The following is a 22506-nucleotide window of genomic DNA, read 5'->3' on the forward strand; positions in this document are numbered from 1 at the left end:
ACTGGTCGCCAGCCAATCGCAGGGCACATGGAGACAAACTCACTATCACACCAAGGGGCAATTTGGAGTGTCCAATTAATGTTGCATGTTTTTTTTGGGATGTGGGAGTGCCCGGAGAAAACCCACACAGGCACGGGGAGAACATGCAAACCCCACACAGGCGGGTCCGGGATTGAACCCGGAACCTCAGAACTGTGAGCTTTACCAGCTACTCTATCGTGGCGCCCTTAATTGAATTTGTATTTGAAATTTTGGGGGGTAAAGGTATGCACCTAAATAATGAATGATCACATTGTGTACATTTTGAAAACAGAATAGCATTTATTCATAGATGTACAAGAAATATTTCATTCATAACACTATTTATAAAAGTTGCACGTTAAAGTTGGTGATCATCCTTTGATCATGCTGTCAGTCTTTTTTCCATTCAGTCAAAATAACACGTCTTGTTTTTTTCCGAGCAAAAATCTTCATGCGTTTGGGGGGGGAAGCAAACGTTTAACGCCGTAAATTTTGCTGTGAAAACGAAATGTAACCAATTAAAAAAGTGACATCGCTGACTAACGAGAAAGTTGTCGACAAATGAAAACAAACTGTAGTATTTTTCTTGTACGTGTACATACAAGCGGGCTCCCCAGATGGCGCAGAAGGATTTTCCGCTCCAGTATAGCCGACCGGGATAGACTCCAGCTCACAAATGAGGACGAGTGCTTTTGAAAGTGAATAAATGACGGATTCCTTCCTTATCCGCAGAACCCTTCTGAAAAAGAGATAGCTACCGTTTCTAGTACCCAGTCAGCCAGAGTTCCAAGCGTTACCAAGCAAAAACCGCACGGTCAGGCAAGTTTGTCACTGCGGCGACACTGGAACGCTCCGCAGTCTCCGCTTTGTTGCGCCTCTTGAATGTCATGAAGTTCATTCTCTTCCTTTGTTGTTGTTATTTGTTACCTCGTCTCTTCCAAATAATGTGTTCTATGCAATGTGTTTTTTTGTTTTAATTTTACTGTGGTGGAAAACTGCTTGCTGCCCCCAAACTGAGGTGATTATAGCTACGTGCGTACTGAAAAGTGAAGTGGGATTTTTTTTTTTTTTTTTGCTTCCACATATTCCCCTTTGAAGGCTGTCAGACATTATACTGCATACTTTTCGTTTAAAAATTATAATTTTTTTTTACTTGTCATTGGCTTTAACATTTAAGGCTTATTTAATGTAACTAATAGTCGGTCTTTTCACGATTAAAGAACTTCACCTTGGCAAGCTTGTCTTTCAGGCTGCATAAAGGGCAGAAAATGTGACGTTTCGTTGTAGAAATTATTTGCACTATACTGCACGACCATTTTAATTGAAAAAAAAATGTCTGCAAACTATTACAACTCTCACAGGGAAACATCCATCCATCCATTTTCTTTGCTGCTTATCCTCACAAGGTTCGCGGGGAGTGCTGGTGCCTATCCCAGCTGTCCACGGGCAGGAGGTGGGGTACACCCTTAACTGGTCGCCAGCCAATCGCAGGGCACATCGAGACAAACACCTGCACTCACAATCACACCTAGGGGCAATTTAGAGTGTCCATTTAATGTTGCATGTTTTTTGGAATGTGGGAGGAAACCGGAGTGCCCGGAGAAAAGCCACAGAGGCACGGGGAGAACATGCAAACCCCACACAGGCGAGTCCGGGATTGAACCCGAGTCCTCAGAAGTGTGAGGCCAAGGCTTCTCCACCGTGGCGCCCCAGACGGAAACAGCAGTTCATAATTTCCATCTTTTTTCTAAAGCATTCATCACTAGGATGGCAGGTGAGCCTATCACGGCTGACTTTGAGTGAGAGGTACACCCTGGGGCGGCACAGTGGATCAGATGGTAAAAGCATTGGCCTCACAGATCTGAGATACCAGGTTCAATCCCGGACCCGCCTGTATGGAGTTTGCATGTTCTCCCCGTGCCTGCGAGGCTTTTCTCCGGGCACTCCGGTTTCCTCCCACATCAATTGCCCCTAGGGGTGATTGTGGGTGTGACTGTTGTCTGTCTCCATGTGCCCTGTGATTGACTGGCAACCAATTCAGGGTGTACCCCGCCTCCTGCAGGGTGACAGCTGGGTCAGGCTCCAGCACTCCCCGCGACCCTCGTGAGGATAAGCGGCAAAGAAAATGGATGGATGAGTACACCCTGGACCGATCGTCAGTCAATAGCAGAGCGCATGAACGGCAATTGGCTCTCAAAGTCGCACCTATGGACAATTTAGTCTTCAATTTGCCCAGGGGTTTTTCAGTGGCATGGCCCCCCTTTAAGCGATTAGCCTTTTCCGCGCCCTCCTCCCCTGCTTGTAATTTTCCCGGGGGAGGGTGGACCTGCTAGCACTTCAAACTGTAAATTGAAAATTGAAAAACTGGGTGAGGGAGTGGGGGCTGAAATAATCCCCTTTTGAGGGGGTGGGGGTCGGGGGGCATCTCCCAGTTTAAAAACTACTGGATTAGCCTAACATGCGTGCTTTTGGAATGTGAAGCCCGACCGAGTACACAGAGGAAAAAAACCCAGAACCTCTCCGCTCGAGAACTGTGGATCAGACATTTAGTCGAAGGCTTTCCGTAGTGGAAGAGATGGTGTAGTGGTACACACGTCTAACTTTGGTGCGGGGAGCCTGGGATCGATTCCCGCGCAGTGGTGGTGTCGATAGCTGCCCTTCGACTGACTGACCCGAAGCTAGCTGCGATAGGCTCCGGCTCTCCTGCAACCCTTGTGAGGATGAGCGGCTTGGATAATGACATGACTCTTCTGTAGTTCATAGCGAACAGCAGCAGCAACATTCACACGTCGGTCTCTCAGAGTTGCTCATGTTTAGTTGAAAAAGAGAGTAAGTCGTTTTTAACAGCGAGTGTGTGTGTTTGTCGTACGCCGGAAGAGGAGTCACTCAGAGGACTCCCGATGAGTGACGGCGGCGGCGCTACACGAAAAGCTGACAGCACCTCCACTCGCGGGCCGACTGGGATCTGGTAGATGATGTCGTGTCGTGTCAGCTTTGGCTCGGTGTCGATCACGGGGGAGAGCAGCTGGCCAATCCCGTGTTATGTTTTCGAGCTATTTGTTGCGGTTGTTACGCCGCTCCAGATTGTGTTTTGGATCTGTCGGACATCGAACTGTTTGCTGTGTGGAACCCGAGGGCGTTTTGCCCTACTTAAGACGTGACTCAGGGCCTTGTCTGTGCTTCCCTGGTGAATCACACGCCATCGCGTTGGGTGCAATACGTAGCATTTACAGACACATGCAAAAACACGGTCCTCCTGTCTCTCGTTTTGTACTTGGAACGCATAGTCTCCACTTTGCCAACCCAAAATAACAAAATTGAGCACATGCGCAAATGGTTTTTTACCCTGTAGCCTTAGCTTCTGGAGGGAGTATCCACAGTCTCTGGTTTTCTGTTGCTGCCCATATTCTCCTCCCGAATAAAATCCCAAATAAAGATAAAAATAAAAACGCATGCTAATGTTATCATACCCTGTTCTCGTGCCTTAGCTCCGGACAGTGCAATGGCATAACTCCGTAGTGTCCACTTGGCTGCTGGAGTGGGCCTTAATCTCCTTTTGAATAAAATCCCAAATAACAAAATAAAAACACAGGCCAGCGTTAGTTTACACAATCGTCCACAAAGCCAAGTCTCCGTGAAGCACAGAGCCATCTCAAGTCTTTCGTCGGAAGCGTTAGACGATGTCCCCGCTTACGCAACCGGACTCGCGTACCGGATCGCGAGGCTTTGAAGAGCACGCCGACTAGCAACTCTGTAAAAACCTTCAGCGAATTGGCGAGAGTTGTCGGAAAAAAAAGTCAGAAGAAGGCTCTGTGATGGTTAGCAAGTCCTGTTTTGTGTACTTGAGTCCTGAAACGGCCACAAACACACAAACAGTAACCGAGAGCATTCCGGAGACTTCCACACTGGTACGCATTCGGTAGAGAGGTTAAATCGCAGCGCAGTGGCGTGTGGGGGATTCAGCAAAAAATGTGACGTCAGTTAAAAACATCCCATTAGCTGCTGCACCAGCACTTAGTCTCCCTTTGAGTTAAATCCAAAATAGCAAAACTAAACAGACATGCTAACATTAGCTTACTCTTATTGTAGACTACGGCGTTCACTTGGTCTCTTCGTCTCCTCTTGAATTTAATCCCAAATTGAACAAAAAATGAAAATGCTAAGGGTTGCTCTGCTACATTTTCAAATCCTTCCCCAACATTTCTCAGCACTGGTCTGCATCGAAACCTCACCAAACATTTTGTGGGAATTGCACTTTTATGCTTTCCTAGCTACGCCGGCAACATGTAATCACCCCGTGCATTTTTCTCTAGATCGAGACTGCAATTTTATGTTTTCCACAACTTTTCTCCACCTCGGCCCATTTGACATCCCTTGGAAGGGTTTTGTGGCGCTTCTACTCGTAACTTGTAATCAATGCGTGCACTTTTATCCCTTGTTCTTGGACCAAATCACAACACTACAAAATCTTTTATGAATTTCTTTTTTTCTTCTCAATGTACTTGTTACTTACTACTATTATTATTACTTACTTGCTAATGCTGCAGCTAGCGTTCTGACCAAAACAAAGCGGTCAGAGCATATAAACCCAATCCTAAAGTCCTTGCACTGGCTTCCAGTCAGCTTTAGAATAGATTTTAAAGTTCTGCTGCTGGTCTATAAATCACTAAATTATTTCGGTCCTGAATACATGATAGAAATGCTAATACAAACCCAGTAGGACTCTGAGATCGACTGACTTGGGTCAAATAGTGGAGCTCAGAGTCCGAAGCAAACATGGTGAAGCAGCATTTAGCTATTATGCGGAATAAATTGCCAATAGAGGTGAGGTCAGCCTCAAGACTGAATATTTTTAAATCCAGGTTAAAAACTTTCTTTTTTTTTCCTGATGCTTTTTAGAATATATCCACTTTTTGATCATATTACTTGCACTGTATGCGGTTTTAATTGTCTTTTTGAAAGTATTTTGTTTGGCATTTTTAATCCGTTTTAAATGTTTTATCTCTTTGTTTTCAAATGCCTTTAGTCACGTAAAGCACATTGAGTTACCTCGTGTACGAAATGCGCTATACAAATACATTTGCTTTTCTTACGCCATCATAGTATGCAAATGTTTAATTGAAAATGATGTTGTACAATTTGAGGTTTGCTTCAAACCTTACGGTTGCGCACCGCCCATATTTGTTGACTGCGCGGATCCTGGGGGAATTTTTTGTCCTCATCTCGCCTCATTGGAGTGTGCAGTGAATCACCAGCCATTGTTGTGCGAGGGTCAAAGGGACACTAACGGACGCACACAATGGAAAGCGTGACACTGATATGGGCCGGTATCATATAAATGTACTGTACCTGCGAGGCGCTCTCGTTCTCACTCTCGCTCAGTTTCTCTCATACACACACACACACATACACACACACACGTACACACTTCTCTCCCAGTGCCGGCCATCCCTCCGGCTGTAGGTGGAGCTGGAGCTTTCCTGGAATTGTCGGGCAACTTTTCCTGTTGTGCTGGCTCCAGTCTCGCTCAATGGGCTCGCTACGGCGGGATTAAGGGGAATGCGGTTCTCGGGACTCGCAGGCGCGCTCCCCGGCTTGCCGACGATGCCTCCTCCGCTCCGGTGGATGTGATTTTTATTTTTAGTTTTTTTCCTCTCCCGTTTTGGTCAAAGGTTGCCTTCCTTCTGCAAAAATGAATCGGCGGCGCAAAGCGGGGCGGAATCCATCGGTGGGTTTGTGGAAAAGCGTGGCGTGGCGTTTTGTTTTTGATATTATCAATCAGATAATGAAGAATCTTATTATACTTTATTGTTGACGGTATTTAGGACACCAGAAACCTGTTTGACAAGACACAATTGTGCTGTACTTGGACTTTTTATGCTGTAAAACCTGAACAGTAGTTGACGGGATGTCACCTGGGCATGCTTCGGCTTTGACTGGAGGCAGGGAAAGTGACATCACAAGTGTAACAATCGCACGCTTGTCTGCGACGGTTCTTTTGTGTGCGCGTGTGTCGCGTTAAAGAAACCAAACTGCTCAGAGGTCACCCCGGATAACAAGCTTCGGCCTTGTTCGCGCTTAATGAGCGGGTATGTCGAGGCGTTCGCACCCGTGGAAAGTGGCTGTGAATGCTGCTGGTGACGGTGGCGGTGGGGGTCAGAGTGCGCTATGTCCACTCACAGCTGGGCCGTCCGACCCGGCACGGGAACAAAAGCTTTACTGTGTATGTGTGTGTGTGTGTGTGATAGTGCGGCGTGCACGGAGGCCCAAGCCATCAGTAAAGCGGGCCAATCGGCTTCTGCTTGGCTGAGCTGTCAGCTCTCCGCTGCAGCATATGGAGAAGGGTGAGAGGGGTGAAAGTACTTAATCTGGGCCAAATTTAAAGAGCAGATGATACAGTCTGGGGCGATTCTGGGATCAGAGGGTTTGGGTTCGCCGAGGTCACGACCAGGCGAGATAAATTTGACCGGTTTGGACGTTTTTAATGCAATTTCATTCCCGTATTTCGGGAGGGAGAGTCAAATAAATGTGATAAAGGTTCTTTCAATGTTGGAGCACAGCAAAAGAGAAATGAATTGGAATCATAAAGTCAGTCATCTAAATACAGCAGAGCGTCAACACACAATTGAACAGTATATGCATTTTCTTTGTGACCAAAACCGCTCCTATTTTCCATCCATCCATTCATCCATTATCTACCGCTTTTCCGGATCGGGTCGCAGCGGAAGTACCTTCAGCAGGGATAGCCAGACTTCCCTTTCCAAGCCAGCCGAGAGACGTAGTCTCTCCAGCGTGTCCTGGGTTGTCCTCGGGGTCTCTTTCCGGTTGGACATGCCCGGAACACCTCACCAGGGAAGCGTCCAGGAGGCATCCGTATCTGATGTCCCAGCCACCTCATCTCAATGCGGAGGAGTAGCGGCTCGACACTGAGCCCCTCCCGGGTGACCGAGCTTCTCACCCTATCTCTAAGGGAGACCCCGGAAACTCGTTTCGGCCGCTCGTATCCGGGATCTTGTTCTTTGGGTCACAACCCACAGCTCATGCCCATACGTGAGGGTAGCAACGTAGATCGACTGGTCAATTGAAAGCTTCACCTTTCCACTTAGCTCCGTCTTTACCGCAACGGACCGGAGACTTTTTTTTTCAATGCATAACACGTGAAAGACGTTTAGTTTTATGAAAACTTAGAGTACAATATGTCAACTCATTTTGCCTCTCTCTCTGTCCCAAGTGTTAACAGACATGTTTTTGTTTCACATATCACGTCTAGGGCTCCATACACAACAAATACCGTATTTTCCGCACCGCATTATAAGGCGCACCTTCAATTAATGGCCTATTTTATAACTTTTTTCACATATAAGGTGCAGCGCATTACTAGGTGCATAGAATCGACGCTATAGTAGAGGCTGGGTTACGTTATGTATCCGTTAGCTGGAGCTGCACCAATGGCGCAATATTGACCCATATATAAGGCGCATCGTCGGCTTTTGAGGACAATTAAAGGCTTGTAGGTGCGCCTTACAATGCGGAAATTATGGTAGCTTCTCTTGTTCCAGTTCAAACAGAAGAGCGTTGCTGTCTGACCACCTGAATCGCTGCCTAGCTTGAAAAAATGTCAGCTGACTCCGACCTAGCAACATAAACACTGAGCTACGCTTAAGTGTGGCTAAAAAAAAAATGAAGACTGGTCATGATAATAGCGTTATCGAGTGTTAAAGTTGAGAAACGTGTATATATACAAATCACTGGTGAAGTTCAAAGTTGTCGTAGATTCTAAATGTGCGCTTTCTTTCTCGCGTTTGTGCTAATTTCGTGCAGATAGCTGAGCGGCTTCCTTGGATTTCGCTGCCCTCTCCGCTGAGTTTGGCCTGAAGATGGAAACGCTGGAGTCCGAGCTGACATGCCCAATTTGTCTGGAGCTCTTTGAGGACCCGCTTCTCCTGCCCTGCGCTCACAGCCTTTGTTCCAACTGCGCCCACCGCATCCTGGTGTCGCACTGCACCCCCAGCGAGCCCGTCCAGTCCATCCGCGCCTTCCAGTGCCCCACCTGCCGCTATGTTATCAATCTCAACCAGAAAGGCCTAGAAGGACTCAAGCGCAACGTTACCCTGCAGAACATCATCGACCGCTACCAGAAGGCCTCCCTCAGCGGACCCAACTCGCCCAGCCAGCCCCGGCGGGAACGAGCCACCCCCGACGGCGGCGCCATGACGCAGCCCGGCGGAGAGCGGGTGCCGTGTCAGTTCTGCGAGCGGGAGCCGCCCCAAGACGCCGTGAAGACTTGCGTCACGTGCGAGGTGTCCTACTGCGACGACTGCCTGAAGGCCACCCACCCCAACAAGAAGCCCTTCACGGGCCACCGTCTGGTGGAGCCCCTGCTGGACTCCCACATGCGAGGGGTCATGTGCTTGGAGCACGAGGACGAGAAGGTCACCATGTACTGTTTGACCGACGACCAGTTGATCTGCGCCTTGTGCAAGCTGGTCGGACGGCACAGGGACCACCAAGTCGCCGGGCTGGGGGACCGATATGACAAACTCAAGGTAAGGCGCATTTTAATCATTTAAGAAAAAAAAAAAATTTAAATCACAGGGAGAAACGTTTCCTGCAAGCAGTCAGTAAATGCATTTCAAGCAGATTGTTTGAAGTTGTGAAAAATTTTAAACGCCTAACACTGTTTACATTATAGTAAAATATTGTTTTCCTTGTCAAATATGTATTAGCAATATGTACATTTAAATAATAACCACATGCAGAATATTTTTTTATGCTGAAAGTTTTTTTTGTGCCAATTATTGTCATTAAAAAAGTATTTATCTTTTTTACTCTAAGTATATTATTGTGGGAAAACATGTTTTTATGGCCAAATTTATGGCGCTGAAAGCATAACAATAGTAGCCATGGCAAAATAATGCTCCATATTGTCAGAAAATGCATTTTTGTTCCAAACGTTTTTATTTCCATGGGAAAATGTGGGGTTTTAATGACAAATATTGTGTTTTAATGGCAAAATATAGTGTTTTCATGCAAGGTAAATGTATTGTCACGGCAAAGTATTGCATTGTAAAAAATATATATATATATATATATATATATATATATATAATATATATATATATATATATATATATATATATATATATATATATATATATATATATATATATATATATACTGGATCTTGTTTTAGTAGCAAACATTTTTTTAAATATACATTTGTGGTTTTTTTCTGGGTCAATATCTTTTTCTTTTTTTTTTAACAAACAAAATCCAAAATCCAAACTATATAAATATTGTGCTTTCATGGCGAAATGCAGTCGTTTTCATATTAAAATAGTTTTGACCACAAATAGCGTATTTAAACGGCCAGATATTGTTTTTGCAATCAAAATATTATTTTCATGGTAAAATTGAGTGTTGTCATTGTAAATATAGTTTTTCCATGACACATTTTTAGAAATCGCAAAATATAGTATATATGCTGCAAATGTAGTGTTTTGTGGCGAAATATGCTTCATGTTTTTTGGGAAAAACAGAAACATTCATTCCAAAATATACTGTTTTATTCACAAATTCTATTTTTTTTCCCAGCAAAATGTCATATATTTGTGTCACGCTTCCATGGCAAAATATGTTTTTGTTCCCAAAGCTAGTGTTTTATCAGCAACTATTATATTCATCCATCCACTCTGTGTATGGCTTTCCCTCACATTTTCATGATGAAATGGAACAATTTCATGGTTTAAAAAAAAAAAAAAAAACGACCAGAGACCGAACGTTTGTCGGCCGCACGTCGGCTGTGGCACGACTTTGCCGTCTTTTCCGAGGGCGTCACTTGGCTACCGGGGTCAGCAGCCGGCTACACGGGATGACGCACCGCCAGTGATGCGCGCCCTCTTGGAGAAAAGTTTTAAAATGTCAAAGCTTCGTGCGCTCACCCGGTACTTCTTTAGGTACGCTTGTATCTAATGAGATCCAATACAAGAACTGTAAAATCTATTTTGCGTTTACTAAAATGGAAATGGTGGAGGGGAAAGTACAGAACTGCATTGTGTTGTCACAAAATGTTTTATGTGGCTTGTTGTTAGATTGTTCTGGTGTGCCTAATGTTTTGGCCAGCGGGAGTATAACTCGCGTGCTACTGTACTCGAGTCCATCCTTTAACGTTTGACAGTAGTTAAAAAAAACAACAATCCACATGTTGACACGAGATAAAAATCCGGGGGCAGGGGGAGGAGGGCACACGTCAGGCCGCACAGGAAGGAAGGAAGACCGGCCGCGGTTAAGGTGCGGACCGCCAAGGGCTAGCTTGTAAAAGAAAAAAATAATGAAAAAATAAGAAATAAAGACAGATTCTTTCCGTTCATCAGGATGAAATGATTTTAGGAAAAGAGATGTCCATGTCAGGCGGCTGTTCAAACAAAACCGAGGAATTGAATTAGCGGGAGAGGATGTATTGTGGGCTCACGAGGAAGAGGAAATGCTTGGACTCACTCTATCAGCCATGTTTTTTTTTTTTTTCTACTGCTGGCTGCTCTTGTCTGTGTTTATTTGGATTGTATGATAGTCCCATGTGACATTTGTCTCAGATGTTGGAAACAATCAGCATCGCTTTGATGGATATAGTTTTTTTTTTTTGGTTTGTTTTTGTTGTTTGCCATAGTCACCTTGTCTCCCTTCAGCTCAGCGTTTTAAATGGCTTTCAGCTTCCTTCCCCCTCGCACGCATGAATAAATCATATGTATTGAATATAAAGCCAACTTTCGATCACGGCATATAAAAGCATAATGCGCGTTTCGGTTTTTGTACGCAATATTATAGTCAGGGGTGACTTTAGGTGAGAGGCAGTTCACACCCCATCACAGAGCGTATACAGTGGAAATGAAAAGTTGACGCACCCCTGTTCAAATATCAGGTTTTGGTGATGAAAAAAAAAATAGACCAAGAAAAATACTAAATCTTTAAAACTTGTTTTACGTAAAAGTAACCTGTAATCTCTTTTTTTTTTAAAAGAGAAATGAGGGAAAAAATACTAATCTGTAATCTTTTTTTTTGGAAAGAGAAATAAGGAGAAAAAAATACTAATATAATCTGGTTGCATAAGTGTGCACACCCTCTTAAATCTATAACATGGCAAAAATTAATGAGTTACATTCAAAGTCTTGTCACCATTTGAAGTGCATCTGATTTACCCCAAATGATATCCAGCGGTTCTATTGGAGACTGTTTATTTTTTGTTTGTTTGGCTTTCTAACAAAAAAAGAAAGATTTGTTGTGTTAACACTGAATCCTATTTTGAATTGTTATAACTCCCTCCACCTTGTCTTAAGCCACAGCTCCAGCTAAAGAAAAACAGCACCAAAGCTCAATACTGGCAGCACCTTGCGGAAGTGTCAGTATGTTGTTATTTTACGTGATGAGCGCTGCAGTGTTTGCAGTAAACATTTCGGAATCATGGACTCTGTACAAGCATGCATTTCTCATCTAACTCGTGTTTATTAGTGTGGTTAAAATGTGCAGTAGTGCAACCTTATTTTCGCAAAGTCATGTAGCTGGATAAGAGAAAAATACTTTAATTTATGTAAGAGTTACAGTTCATATACAACAAGTATTATCTTCCTGTAGGAAATCCTGTGAGACAAAGCCCAACAGTGACCATCCGAAAGTGCCGTCATTTCCGGCCTATAAACCGGGACTTTTTTCACACGCTTTCAACCCTGCGGTTTATGCGGTGATGCAGCTGATTTGTGCATTTTTTTCCCCTAACGGCCGCTAGGGGGCATTCAAGCGGAAAAGGTAAGAGTGAGACCGGTGGAATATATGCGCCGAGGAAGTGACTTTCACCGGTCTGACCCTGTTAGCGTTGAGCTAGCGTGTTACTGCCATGTATCAGTGATTTTTACCGGTATGTTTTTTTTATTTTTTTAACCGACCGTGTTAGCCTGGTGCTAGCGTTAGCATTAGCGCGGCGGCACTAGCGTTAAATTCTCTGTGTACCATAATTCTTTGTAAATATCTTGTGTCTCAATGTGGGCACTTGCGGCTTTCACACAACTGCAGCGTACGCATGTACCAAATGGTATTTCCTTTACAAATGTACTGGGTGAGGCTTGTAACCAGGTGCGCTCTGTAGGCCAGGAATTACGGTATTTGTCATACAAGTGTCAAAATACGTGTCCAACATTAAAAAAACAGTTGCCAAACAATTATAGGGAGATTATTTTGTATACTTGCGAGGTGAATCTCTTTCCCTCCAAATTTAGCATCATTCTGAGGTGAACATTGGGTTCTTGTATTGTTGGTACTGAGCGACTAGGACTGAGACGTGCGGAAGCGCTAATACCAACAACATTTGTTTCCTACATTTTTCTTGTAATGTTTAAAACCTAAAAATTTGAACTCGTACTCAAATTACGTGCCGTGTAATCCTCAGGTGTCCATTTCAACACTTAGCGCTCAGCCTGCAAGTTTCAACCTATTACCATCTGAATGTTACTGTACAATATATCGCTCCATTTAATTTTATGTAATGACACGTCATCAATCTTTAATTCGGCGGCGATAATGATTCATAACGGGAGGAGAGTCATTATGGCAGCCAATTACTGCCAGAGATGAAGTTGGAGACATAAGCCTTTGATCGGAGGCGGTGATTAACAGGGCCGGGGTTTAGTCTGACAGATGCTCGGCTAAGCTCGGTGGCCTCAGCGGGCGGCGCGATGGCTTCCTTGGTCTGCGCCAGCCGTCGCGGCGATCGGCGGCCAAATGTGGTCATTCCTGGTCTCTCTCGCTTAACTCTGCGCCGCCATTTATCCCATCCAAAGCGTAGCGTGGGGGGCCAGGGTGTAATTAAATATTCTCTTTAATGCTTTTGTTTCTGTGTGCCACCCCAGCACGCCTTGGACACCAACCTCGGCAATCTCATCAAGAGGACCGGCGAGTTGGAAACGCTGATGGGCAAACTCATCCAGACGTGCCAACACGTGGAGGTGAGCCCGTCAACGGCCGGGAAATCGTGTCTGAAGGTGGCTTTGCATCTTCATCAAACACCCATTAGCCTGTAAATCTATAATAACCTTCATCACGGGCTCAAGGCTCATTTTCAGAGCTAGTTAGCTTGTCACGTTTTTTAGTCAGTCAGTTAACGAGTTAGTCAAGCAGTCGGTCGGGCGGGGGGTCAGTTTATTTTTTTAGATAGTCAGTAGCTTGGACTTTGTTCTCGCATTGTCTGTTAGTCAGTCAGTACTAAGTAGTTGTCCCTCCATCTGTTTTCTTAGCCGCTTATCCTCACAAGGGTCGCGGGTGTGCTGGAGCCTATCCCAGCTATCGACGGGCAAGCGGCGGGGTACACCCTGAACTGGTCATTCCTGCCAAGAGGGGTGTGGCCTGACCACTGCTCTGGGCGGTGCCACCTCTGACACCTGTCACCTGTAAAAGCTGTTTTCCATTTGGATTCTAATTAGACCATGTATTTAAGTTTGGAGTTTTGTCACTGGCATTTGCCAGTTCGTTGCCTCGTGTTAGTGAGTTGCATTCACTGCCTGTGGGACTCTTCCATTCTATGTGCAAGTTAGAGCAAGCCTTAGTCACAGCGATTCTCTGCCCTTTTGTTTGAGCGCGTCCTGTTAAGCTTGTTAGTTTTCTCCATATTCATCGGACCTCGCTGTACGTCTTTTGGATCCTGCCTAGCCTAGCGTTTTTTGTGCCTCTCCCTTGTTTTGGACTGCCATTTAGTATCGCCCAGTTCCCTGAATAAAACCAGATTAAACATTATGCCTCTGCCTGAAAGTCCTGCATTTGGGTTCTCCCCCGCACCGTTGGTTTGTGACAATTGCCAGCCATTTGCAGCTCAGTAGTTATTTAGATTGTTAATTAGTTGCTTAGTCAGTCAGTAGCCCGGACTTTTTTCTCACTGTCCGTTAGTCAGTCAGTACTAAGTAGTCATCCATCCATCCATCCATTTTGTTAGCCACTTATCCTCACAAGGGTCGCGGAAGTGCTGGAGTCTATCCCAGGGGCGCGAGGTGGAGTAGGCTCTGAACTGGTTGCTGTCATGAGCAAGGCCTGGCCACTGGCATGAGGGGTGTTTCACCTGTAAAAGCTGTTTTCCATTTGGACTCTAATTAGACCATGTATTTAAGTTTGGAGCTTTGTCACTGACTTTTGCCAGTTCGTTGCCTTGTGTTAGTGAGTTTCATTCACCGCCTGTGGGACTCTCCGCTTCTATGTGTAAGTTAGAGGAAGCCTTAGTCACAGCGATTCTGTGCTCTTTTGTTTGAGCACATCCTGTTAACCTTGTTAGTTCGCCCCATAGTCGTCGGACCTTGCTGTATGTCTTTTGGATTCTTCCTAGCCTAGCGTTTTTTTTGTGCCTCTGCCTTGTTTTGGACTGCCTTTTGGTATCAACCAGTTTCCTGAATAAAACCACACTGCACATTATGCCTGTGCCTGGAAGTCCTGCATTTTGGGTCCGCCCCTGCACCGTTGGTTCGTGACAGTTGCCAGCCAATTGCAGCTCGGTAGTCATTTAGCTTGTTAATTAGTTGCTCAGACAACCAGCGAATTGTCTGTTTATTCATATAATTGCCTCCTATTCAGATTTTGTTCTTTAGTGACTTACAATAATCAGTTTGTGCGTCGTTGAGTCCATTTTTTAGCGTAATTCTTTATTATTTTGTTAGTCGTTCACTCCTTTATTGCTTCAGTTAGTTGGTTTCAATAGTAGTGGATTCCACACAACCCCCGGAATTTAGTTTGCTAATCTCCCCTGTGTTTACCGGAGCTTTGTTTTGTTTCCCCACGAAATCAAAGTGCGTTTATTAGCAGTCCGAGTGAGTCAACCATCTTGTGTGGGATTTGTATAGGCTTAAACTTCACTTTACTTGCCGACACGCCGTTATTGACTGCCGATTATCTGGACTTTGTCTCTCGTGTCCAGATAAACGCATCCAGGCAAGAAAACAAGCTGCTGGAGGAGTGCGACCTCCTGATCAATATCATACAGCAGAGGAGGCAAATCATCGTTACCAAGATAAAAGAGGGGAAGGCAAGTTTTGTCGCCCTTTTGAATCTCCGTGACCTTGCTGACACTCGCTCGAATAACTGCAAATAACATCTCATATTTTGTCACAGATAAGCTGCAGAAAGCCAATGTTTGTTGCATGGTTCAATCAAGAAAAAAAGAAATTTGGATTTTGGAAATTCTGGTTCAGATCCAGATAAAGCTTTGTGTTGAACCCTCCCTGAATGGACCTTTCCGACCTGTCAATCACTCGTACAACAATAGCCAATCAGATTGCTGCATTGTCTTGACACGCCCTTCAAACTTTTTTGCATCGATCGGCAACGTTTCGCTTTAACTCCGACATTGCGTCCTGCTCTGTCCGAAATCTTAATTCCGTGTAAATATTCTTGCAGGAAATAGTTGAGACCTCTACGTAGAACCCTCTTGGACAAGTCCGGGGGATTTGGCAAAAAAAAAAAACATACCGCAATGTTACCAGGAATACGCGATAGAGAATCCACTTCAAACCAGTTCTGTTCAGTCACCATTTTGGAAGATTGTGGGAGATTGGCGACTGAAGCTAAGGGGGGGCGGAGCTAAAGATCGCCAGTCGGAAAGGTCCATTATCACTTTGCAGTCCTCGAGCATCGGGCCACTTCTATTTTTGCAATAAACTTTGCAAAAATCCGAAGAAAAGAAAAGAACTCACATGTTGTGAGAGTTTTCAGCCACTTTAATTGAATTCCAAGTTGCCCGACACCTGTGAATGCAACATGAAAGCTTCCACCATATTTACAGTAATTTACCACAACAGTAACGCGATTGGAAACGTATTAAGAGTGCTTCAAAGTGCTCAGGGAGAAGTACAGGAACCAGCCACCAAGCAGAATCCAACAGAAATGTCTTTTCATTCTCGCCGAGCGAGCCGCGTTTGGCACGTTTTCTCACCCGCGGATTCCCTTCGGTGCGGCTCCAGACGGTGCGCCTGAGGAAGCTGGCCCAGCAAATCGGCAGCTGCAAGCAGTGCGTCGAGAGGGCCTCCTCGCTCATCGCTCAAGCCGACCACACCCTGAAAGAGACCGACCCGTCCCGCTTCCTTCAGTCGGCCAAAAGCATCTGCGAGAGGCGAGCGTCCCGGATGAAAGTCTCCGTGGGGGGAAAAAAATAAATAAAATGCCAACGCCTTATCGTGCGTTCTTTGAACTACCGCAGGGTCTCCATGGCAACCGCATCCTCTCAGATCTTGCTACCGGAAATAAACCTGAACGACACCTTTGATACTTTTGCTCTGGACTTCACGAGGGAGAAGAAGATGTTAGAAAGCTTGGATTATCTCACAGGTGAGTGCTTTTTACTTTTTATTTGCTTTTATGTGGAATTGGGGTTTTTGCAGGAATTTCTTTTTAATATTTTAGGTTTTACCATCGTGTGTGTCTTCATAAGGGTATAATATTTAAAAAAAAATTCTGTCTTGCTCAATTTTCATTTTCTAGCAGCTCACAGCACGATTGGACGTATTTGCGCTACCTAATGGAGAAGTTGGTGAATTACAGATTCATCGCATTTTATAACCATCCACTTCGAGTCTCATGTTCAGACTTCTCACTTTTCCAAGCGCTGAACATCTCAGAAAAGGTTACGGGTGCGAAACCAAGCATGTTTGTGTCTGTGTGAATTTCCCTGGTGGGGTTGCGACTGCCTCTGAATTACACATGTTAAATCACAAAGACCTGATGCTAATAAGAGCTCGCTAATCCCTGCAACAAATTGTTTTTGGGTTTTTTTTTTTTTGTTTATTTTTACCCTCTCGGAGAGCCGAGCCTTTGATGATAATCTCTGAACAACAGTTGTTGTTTTTGTTTTGTTTGGGGTTTTTTTTTCTCCTCCCTTGCCACAGCGCCAAATCCACCGGTAATCCGCGAGGAATTATGCACGGCTTCGTACGACACCATCACGGTTCACTGGACGTCAGACGACGAGTTCACCGTCTTGTCCTACGAACTCCAGTACGCCATCTTCACCAGCCACACCAACGTCGTCAGTAAGTTTTTTTTTTTGTTATTAATTACTAAACGTACACCTTTGGACTTTGTGTTGTGGGATTTCCCGTTATCTGGTGTTTTACAGATCGAATATTTTTTGTTAGTTAGCAGGATTACGGTTACCCTGTCCTTATTGACAATATACAGTCGGTTGTATTTTTTTCATATATTTTTCATTCACTACATGCCGCTGCATCCTCCAAGGAGCAAACAGTGTAACTAATAGAATTTACCAGAGAAAATGAGAAAATAAATGATCATTAAATATTTCCTCAAATAACAGCCATACTCTAATGCAGTGGTTTTCAAACTGGGGGGCATGCTCCCTGGGGGCCCTGAAAATTTGCAAGCGGAACCACTGCGCTCATGTATCCTTGCATGTCATAATTTTGAACAAATGAACACCTTGACCAAAACTTTATTTTTTTTTATCAAGAAAAAAAAAATCTGGTATTTAATGGCTATGATCTCATTTCATATGTTCCAGGTTTGGATGATATAATCCTTAGAAGAAGAAAAAAAAATCACAAAAATGCTATTGCCTATTTTACCCTTTGCTTATAGCAACAACAACAAAATAAATCAGTAAATAAATGAATAAATGAATAAATAAATAAAGCGCCATTTTGATAATGACGCTGGTAAAGCGTTGGCCTCACAGTTCTGAAGACCCGGGTTCAATCCCAGCCCTCCCTGTGCGGAGTTTGCATGATCTCTCTGTGCTTGCGTGGGTTTTCTCCGGGGACGCCGGTTTCCTCCCACATCCCAAAAACATGCAACATTAATTGGACACTGTAAATTGCCCCTCGGTGTGATTGTGAGTGCGACTATTGGTCTCTATGTGCCCTGCGATTGGCTGGCGACCAGTTCAGGGTGTACCCCGCCTCCTGCCCGTTGACAGCTGGGATAGTCTCCAGCACTCCCCGCGACCCTTGTGAGGATAAGCGGCTGAGAAGATAGATGGATGGATTTTTCAAAACAACGCTGATTGTGCTTTTGGAGCTAACTAGCTCCACTCGCTTCACAGCCATGTTGTTAGTGTCAGCAGTGCACATCGGTGCTTTTGTTTATGTTGTTGTCAGTGTTCTCTTGGTTGCTACAAAAAGCAACTAAACCTTAAAAACAAATTATATTCATTCAACGTCTCCAACTGCGTGCATTCGTGAGAGACCGACGTTGTTTAGTCGGGAAAATCTGCCCAGGATTTTTCCGGGAATTAAGCTATGACAGGATTTTTTTTGCCAAAGCGCCTTCTGTCTTCTGCTGTTGTACAGGTTTGTGCAATTCGGCCGACAGCTGGATGATCGTGCCGAACATCAAGCAAAATCATTACACGGTGCACGGGCTGCAGTGCGGCACCAAGTACGTCTTCATCGTCAAAGCCATCAACCAGGCCGGAAACCGGAGTAGCGAACCGGGAAAGCTCAAGACCAACAGTCAGTCGCTTTTCAATTTCCACAGAAACACATCGTCAGATCTCGTCAAGCGATGGCTCTGTTTTGTTTGTTTGTTTTGTTTTTCTCAAGGTCAGCCATTCAAGCTGGACCCGAAGTCCGCTCACCGGAAGTTGCGGGTGTCCCACGACAACCTGACGGTGGAGAGGGACGAGACGTCCTCCAAGAAGAGCCACGGCCAGGACCGCTTCGGCGGCACCAGCAGCTACGGCGTCACGGGGAACGCCTACATCGACAGCGGCCGCCATTACTGGGAGGCGCTCATCGGGGGAAGCACGTGGTGAATACTCTGGGCTCGCTCTCCATTGGGGGAAAAACATGAAATTTTCATACTATCGACACAAGCGGCCAAAGCGCTATTCCAGTTTCTCATGCGGTCATTCTTTTTCTTTTCTCTCCTATTATGGAGGTTTGCGGTAGGTATCGCTTACAAGTCGGCCCCGAAGCACGAGTGGGTGGGCAAGAACTCGGCCTCCTGGGTGCTGTCCCGCTGTAACAACTCGTGGGTGGCGCGTCACAACAGCAAGGAGACCCCCTTGGAGCCCTCGCCCCACCTGCGGCGACTCGGCGTGCTGCTGGACTACGACTCGGGCTTCCTGTCGTTCTACGACGCCGTGGGCTCTCAGCACCTGCACACGTTCGACGTCGCCTTCGCGCAGCCCGTCTGCCCCGTGTTCAACGTGTGGAACCGATGCATTACCATCCTCACCGGACTGCCCATCCCAGACCATTTGGAGGGCAGCGAGTCCGGCAACTGACACGCGGGACGTTTGTGTGGACTTGATTTTAGACACAATAAAAGAACCGTGAGTTTATTCCTCATCAAACCTTTTCACCTTTTAACAATTTGCATTTCTGAGCAGCTCTCCCGTGACCCCTGTGAGGATAAGCGTCATGGAAAATGGACGGATGGCAATTATTTGCGAGCATTTTAACTTTCGACGTCTGTACGTTATTCTGTTGGTTCGTCTGAAAAGGGTATACAGACTGTTTTAAATTGCTAAAATATTTTAAATAAGTTGCATTTCTTTTCTTAATTAAGCTTAATATGTTAATCTTTACATGTGATGTAAAAATGTTTATTTTTTTTTGTCATTGTGAGGAGGCAGTGTGATAAATGTCTATTTTAATACCTTATGTTGGTTGTCAAACTTTTTAGCACTTTGAGAGGACATAAAGAGACAATAAAATGCATTTCTACGCCATCCGTACAAAATATTTTCCTTCATTATTGTTAGTTTTTCCGATAGAGCTCGTGCACCTATGTCACCAAAGTCATGTGACTGGCCCTGTTGATGGTCTACCAAAGCATTCTTCAATGCTAAGTCGGTTGGAGACGGCACGAAAATATGTCTTATAGCACGATGCCCAGATTTTTGTTTGATACCGTTAAACATTTAGAAGGTGATAATAAACGAAGGTACGTGGAAACAGCGAAGTCGATGTTTTCGCCGATAAATTGGAATTTTAACCCGCTGCCGCTGGTCTTGGAGAACTGGATCTACACATGGATCTGGCAAGTAAGTCGTCGCGATTTACATGGAAGAGTTTGAAAGCGTAGAAAAGTCTAGACGCATACAAATACTTCGTTGTTGGGTCTGTTCTCAATCAAGAATAAATTCCACGTACCGATAGAGCCACTCAGATTTTTTATTTTACAAATACCAATATTTAAATAAATGATGCCTGGTTTTACACAAACTCACATTCATTAACTATGATTGAGAATAAAAAAAAAAAAAACGACAAGTCAGCTCAAAGTTTGCCACTTTGGTAAACCTCCCCATGACAGATCTTTTAAAAAAATGCCTTATTCTCAAAAGAGTCCAATGCATAATTAAAAAAAGAAAATAAACTGCTGTGATAGGCTTCATCCCCCGTACACGGAAACGCGTCATGGCCACACGTTGAACTTCGGTAAAGCTCTGTGTGACCGACGGTTTATTTTCTTTTTTAAAATACGTATTGGACTAATTTGAGAACAAAGCATGTTAAAAAAAAAAGGGAAAAAAAAACATCTGTCGGGGAGAGATTTACCGAAGTTTAATGTGTGGCCGCAACACGCTTCCATGTACGTTGGAGACGATTGTGTTGTTTTTTTGTTTTTTTTTTTCAAATGCATTGTTCTCAAATGAGCCAACTTGGCATTATAAATCCTTCTTGGGAATTTGAGATTGAGAAGAATAATTCCTACCTGAAATTCAGTGATCGCTACACAGTCATGTGTATTTGGTTGGGCATCATCCATCACCTTTAATTGCCAAAATCCATCGATTTTTTTTTTTATGGTCTTTTCAGATGGTATTCCATAGAATGATCTCTTTGAATATCTGTCTCATCTGTGTAACAACCAACAGCACAAAAAGTCTTGGGCATTGTGTATATTCTGCTCCGGTCCAATGTCCCCCACACTGTCAAGCAGCTCTTTTTGACCAGCAATATGGCGCCGTGAAAATGGTGGCATCACGTGCACGAGCTCTATAGAATATAACGGGATTAACCTGTCCCTCATTTATTACAGCCAATGCGTAAAGTGACATTTTTATTACTCTTCACCGACACACCAGTGTAACACAAAAACCGCCACAATTCAGTACAATGTAGTTCTGAGTCTTTACGCATTTTCTGCAATTATCTTCAAACGTATACTGCATTTTGAAATGATTATGATTTTCCTTTACAGGGTCTTTAAACACTTGAACGACAAATGAAATAAGCACGAATGCCTCGCTAACTTTACTACAAATAAAATCAACTTCAAGCTTTGACAACTAGCAAGGATGTATCGGAACTGGTCTGCCGGGGTCTGCCACCTAATGAAAATTAAACATCCTTTTAATGTGAATATGATTCCGACTAAGTTATGCGTCTGTGTGTTTGTCATGTTCTAACTTTTATGTTTACCGCACTGATGCTGATAAAAGACAAAGAAAAGGAAATACCATTCCATCGCTAATCCTTTGTTTCCCGAGCTGAGCACTGCTGAGATATACGCTCATTATTATGATGGATCCATATTTCCCTCTCGCGCTCGTTAAGACATCATCTCTGACTGAAGCTTGAGCAAACATTCATCACATTATAGTCAAAAGCGGCGAGGGAATTTTAAAAAAAAGCGTGTGTGCGCGCAACTTGACGTGATGTGCTCTGACACGTCTTTTTCACTCTGAACTCCACGTGACCCCTCCACGAGACCCCCGGCCGTCCCTTACGAGCTGCCCACCAACACGCTTTTGCTACATTGTCCATCAATTATCAAAACGCTACCCACATTTTTGTTGCAGTTATTGCATTTTTTTCTGTGCGCGCATGATGAACTTCCACCTTAAATGACGGCATTTGTCGACTACGCCTTTGTGTAAAAGCATATAAAAATGAAACCCCACATGACGGAAAAATATATTAAATTATGATTAAAAAAAGGAGAAATGTGTTTCCCACTGATGTTGCTTTTCTTTCACAGTTTCCTGTGATACATAGAATCGGCAGTAATTAATGTGCTGCGTATTCAAAATGAAAATAGTTTGCACACGCAAACAGCAGAAAATCTTTCAACAAAATACACCTCAAGACTTCACTTGTTTGTATTTCTCTTAGAGTTCAATTTGTTTTTTTTTGTTTTGTTTAATGCAATTTTTGTCCTCGGCTTTGTTGTCAGAAAGATGAAATCAGTTAGAGGCAAACATTGACTAAATATAAATGAGTTTGGAATAATTGCAATGAAGGAAGATTTTAAAAAGAAATTGTCTTCCTTTAATTGATTCTGAACTGACATGCTTACGTGTAGAACAAGAAATGAAGGATTATAGGGTGTGTGTGTGTGTTTTCATATTTCATTCATGTCATATCCTTTTACACTATTTGTCCAGCGTAACCCCACCTGAATTCCAAAATATTTGGACTTCATCCAAGGAATTTCCAGATTTTAAAATAGTTCAGATAGGTTACACCCAAATGTAGTGAGCAGAACATAAAACCACTG

The 22506-nt window shown here is 44.1% G+C and overlaps 1 protein-coding gene across 4 annotated transcripts in view; it reads left to right on the forward strand.

Annotated features, from left to right (window-relative positions):
• Positions 1–20180, forward strand: part of mid1 (midline 1) — a 45355-nt gene extending 25175 nt beyond the window's left edge. For 3 of the 4 annotated variants that reach the window (XM_061842011.1, XM_061842014.1, XM_061842013.1), the window contains exons 2-10: positions 7843–8567; positions 12918–13013; positions 14963–15070; positions 16005–16153; positions 16241–16368; positions 16926–17069; positions 18345–18506; positions 18597–18804; positions 18934–20180. In XM_061842011.1, the coding sequence (XP_061697995.1) occupies positions 7899–8567; positions 12918–13013; positions 14963–15070; positions 16005–16153; positions 16241–16368; positions 16926–17069; positions 18345–18506; positions 18597–18804; positions 18934–19282 (2013 nt within the window). In that variant the 5' untranslated portion in view covers positions 7843–7898 and the 3' untranslated portion in view covers positions 19283–20180. Of the gene's footprint in view, positions 1–5552; positions 5750–7842; positions 8568–12917; positions 13014–14962; positions 15071–16004; positions 16154–16240; positions 16369–16925; positions 17070–18344; positions 18507–18596; positions 18805–18933 lie in introns of those variants that run through there. The other variant, XM_061842012.1, reaches the window with a different exon arrangement.
• The last annotated feature ends 2326 nt before the right edge of the window (positions 20181–22506 follow it).

Source organism: Syngnathoides biaculeatus, chromosome 14 (genome assembly GCF_019802595.1).
Source record: "Syngnathoides biaculeatus isolate LvHL_M chromosome 14, ASM1980259v1, whole genome shotgun sequence".
Classification (NCBI taxonomy): Eukaryota; Metazoa; Chordata; class Actinopteri; order Syngnathiformes; family Syngnathidae; genus Syngnathoides; species Syngnathoides biaculeatus.